Source organism: Limulus polyphemus, unplaced genomic scaffold, assembly GCF_000517525.1.
Source record: "Limulus polyphemus unplaced genomic scaffold, Limulus_polyphemus-2.1.2 Scaffold1381, whole genome shotgun sequence".
Taxonomy (NCBI): domain Eukaryota; kingdom Metazoa; phylum Arthropoda; class Merostomata; order Xiphosura; family Limulidae; genus Limulus; species Limulus polyphemus.
Window position 1 is genome coordinate 61560 of NW_013666991.1, and position 4191 is coordinate 65750.

Below are 4191 nucleotides of genomic sequence, written 5' to 3' on the forward strand. Positions count from 1 at the left end.
ATTGACCGTCATATTATAATGCCCCCACGGCTAAAAGGGCGAGCATGTTTGGTGTGACGGAGATTTGAACCCGCGACCCCCAGATTGTGAGTCGAGCGCCGTAATCACCTGGCCATGTCGGGCCCAGGATGTGGTGAAACATAAAAAATATTTCAAATGATCCGGTTAACTTGACCCAAGTCTTAAACGTATGATAAATAAAAACCACTTCAGCTTTTGTAACTTTTATTTATTATTAAAGTATGATAAAAAAAAATCAGTAGTTTATTATGAGTTTTCAACATAGCCCAGAATTAGAATCACGGGGGGGGGGGGTCTTGTAAAAACATTCACTGAAATAAAAATATATATATGTTGCATATGCAACAATGATTTCACAGAAACTTTCAAAATGACCAGTTTTAGAGAAGTCTGGAAGTTAAGCTGTATAAATGTAGTTTTGTTATATATATTATCATTTACAAACTTAAACGATAGAAAAAATACAGCTGAGTTCAGAGCTGAGAGAACAATAGTAAAAAGTACAACATCCACCGAGTTAATTCAATACTCAGTTCCATTACCTCTCGCCAGGGGCAGGTCAAAGTGCGCATATCATAGCACAATAAGTTTTGTTCCTTCGTGTTTTTGTTAAGCACAAAGCTACACAATGGGCTATCTGTGCTGTGCCCACCACGGCTGTCGAAACCCAATTTTTAGCGTTATAAGCCTTCAGACTTACCGCTGAGACACTGGGGTGAGGCAGAAAAAAATAGGAATATATCATATATAACCAGTTTTATCATGTTTAACTTTAATGTACGTGGTATTTGTTCAGTACCTAAAGCCTATGAAAATATCTGGGCATTCCGTTTGTTTACCAAAAATCAGATGACATTAGAATAATTTGTACCTCTACAGCGCATCCCATCAAAGACCATCTTTCGTAGGCCTTTAGCATGATTTTAAACAGGTTATCTGGAGCTTTCTTAATCTCGTAAAATTCTGTCACGCCTCCAGTAAAATCCTCCATAGCTTCGCAGGTAGTTCCTCCCTTGAGTGCTTCGTAAGATCCGTGTAATCTAAAAATTATTATTATGAGTAACTGAACAATTATCAAAACAAAATTACATCTGTCATACATGAGAACAGTGGTCTTAATTATTAAATAATGAGCCTGTTATTAGTGCTCAGTTGTGATTATTGTCTATATATTGTGTCATATTCGATTGGTAAGTATTCCGTTAATTACTTTAGAACTAATATACACAAAGATCCTAATCATTTGTTCTGATAGGAAAAGAAGCAAATCAAGATTATCTTATGCTATAACGAACTGCACTATGGGTACTTAAAGTGACAGTCTGAGAACTTCAGTCGGAACAAAAAATATATATATAAATTAACATTTACATATCGAAGTTGTTCTTGATTTTTCGTTTATTTAATTCTACCAAACAAATAAAAGAATTGGGTTCTGCAACAAAACAGAAAACCCTTTCAGTCAACAAATGCTAGCAATATTTACATATAAACTTTTGACATAATGATTCACTGGTTATGAATTTTTAAAAAAAGTTTGATTTTGCGAGTCTTTGACCAAGAAATGTGACTCATTATAATAAAAAATATTTCATCGTTACCTAACAGTTCTAGAGTATCATTATTATTTTACTTCTTGTATGATCAGTTAAACAATGGATTAATGCATATATTGGATCAAACGTGTAGTGTTTTTTTGTTGTTGTTTTTCTTTTCGGCTTTCCTTTACGGCCTTAATCCCAACTAGTTTCGGGTCGGCTGATATTCTTGTAAGCCAAGAATTTTCCACCTATGTGGCTGACCTGGTCGTGATCCTCATAGGACGAGCATGTTTGGCGATGGGGATTCGAAATTACGACCCTCATATTACGAGTCGAGTGCCCTAACCAGACGACGTTACTTTTAGTTTAGTTTTGGCGGTTTCTTTCACGTGAGTTCCAATCTGATAACCAGAACTACTCTGTTACTATATAGCTGCTATTGTTTATGTCCTTGTTCTTTTCTTTTGCAAGTCCAACCGTGTATACGTTATTGGGGGTTATTTTCATTTGCAGTATCAGATAATTTTCGTTTTTTCTTTCTAAAACGTGACCCCCCAGTCGCACAGCGGTATTTCTGCGGACTTACAACGCTAAAATCCGGATTTCGATACCCGTGGTGGGCAGAGCACAGATAGCCTAATGTGTAGCTTTGTGCTTAACTTCAAACAAACTAAAACGTGAGCTTGTGGAAAGGAGTATGAAGAGTATCTATGTCTCTGTAAAATAGAACAAGACAAAAACAATGCTACAACTGAAATTACACCAATTGACTTGCAACATTAATGACTCTCCTTCTACTTAGCCCCCCGGTGGCACAGCGGTATGTCTGCAGAATTACAACACTAAAAACCGGGTTTCGATACCCATCGTGGGCAGAGCACAGATAGCCCATAGTGTAGCTTTGTGTTTATCTTCCAACAAACAAAGCCCCCAGTGATATGTCTGCGGCCTTACAACGCTAGAAACTGGATTTCGATACCCTGGGGCAGAACGCAGATAGCTTACTGTGTAGCTTTGTGCTTATCTTCCAACAAACAAACAAAGAGACTTTCTATTTAAAATTTCTTTATATACTAATTGTCCACTTTATTAACCCCATCCCCCCTAGTGTCCGGATGGACCTATCATTTAGACCTGCCTTAAGCGCCACTCAGAGGTTGAGGATCGACCGTCGTTCACTGGAAAGCCAGGGGTGAGGTTATATTTTAAGGCAAATAGTGTTATTGTATAGTCAGTGAAATTAATTTTATACATTTTTTGCTTGTGACGTTCATGCCAGTTGCTGTAACTTTAAATGAAAACTTACTGAAAAAAGAGTTAAAATTAAATAAAGTATTGTTGTAATATAAGAGTAAGAAAAATAAATTGTTTTTCTGGTAAATTCATGTTCAGACTTTTTTTTTGTCTTTACCGATTCTTGTCGCTTTCTTTTTTGCCAATACACGAATATAACTCTCCATATGCTGTAAATGTGGTTTACTGGTGAGCTGCTTGCAAGAATTAATATTAACAAAGTGCTGTAAATGTGGTTTGTTGTTGAGCTACTTGCAAAAAATAATATTAAATAATGTGCTGTAAATGGGGTTTGTTGTTGAGCCGCTTGCAATAATTGATATTAAATAATGTGCTGTAAATGAGGTTTGTTGTTGAGCTACTTGCAAGGATTGATATTAAATAATGTGCTGTAAATGTGGTTTGTTGTTGAGCTACTTGCAAGGATTGATATTAAATAATGTGCTGTAAATGTGGTTTGTTGTTGAGCTACTTGCAAGGATTGATATTAAATAATGTGCTGTAAATGTGGTTATTGTTAAGCTGCTTGCAAGAATTGATATTAATAGTGATTTCCACAATACTTACTTGGCGTAAGCTTTTTCCAGAAGAGCACTCCAAAATTCATTTTTATCTTTAGAGTGCATGAACACCAGAGTGTCATTAAAAGTTGGTAGGCGATCATCTACAACCACATCAATCCAGCGACCATACTGCCAGAATCTGAAGTGGAAAATTCCAGCATAGTCATTCTCGAACCCCTGGTCATCAGGAACGACCCGATAGAACAAGGCTTGATTGAGAGTTAAATTGGCCATTGCAGCCAGTAGCCAGCAGTCCCCTATTAATCAGACAGATGTTTTGGAAAAGTAAGTAATCAGTTCTATATTTCCTATAGAAATTATGCAGCTTTAAGTATTCACAATAAGATTGTGACGATCGTATTTAAATCACCATCTTCGTTAAAGCCTGTACGATCGTCTAAGTTTAATTAGTGATTAGTTATTACATTTTTATTATTAAATATTATATACTAATTACCTTATATTCTACGCTTCAAATAATAAGTAACATACATTATGCACCATGAAAACGGCTGCCTTCCCCCAAGCCTATTTTTTCATAATTGTAAAACGTCCGATTAATAGACTGTATTATGAGAAATTACAAATACCAATATACACAGCGTGGTCACAAGTAAATAGACACCACCTTTTCAGAAAAAAATGAAAATTTTCAGTCATATTCACATGAATTGATATATTTATAATTTAATTAATATCTAGTAGATCTTCCTTTCGCTTCGTGCAGTTCGTTAATCCTTTGGGAATTCATTTTGTCAATTTTAGATTGTGGG

At 35.7% G+C, this 4191-nt stretch overlaps 1 protein-coding gene across 1 annotated transcript in view; it reads right to left on the reverse strand.

Moving 5' to 3' along the window:
- LOC106463336 (calpain-B-like) overlaps positions 1–4191 on the reverse strand; it is a 44581-nt gene that overhangs the window by 22199 nt on the left and 18191 nt on the right. The window contains exons 4-5 of the mRNA XM_013923359.2: positions 3423–3675; positions 893–1061 (exon numbers count right to left, since the gene is read on the reverse strand). Coding sequence (XP_013778813.2) covers positions 893–1061; positions 3423–3675 — 422 coding nt within the window. The remainder of the gene's footprint in view (positions 1–892; positions 1062–3422; positions 3676–4191) is intronic.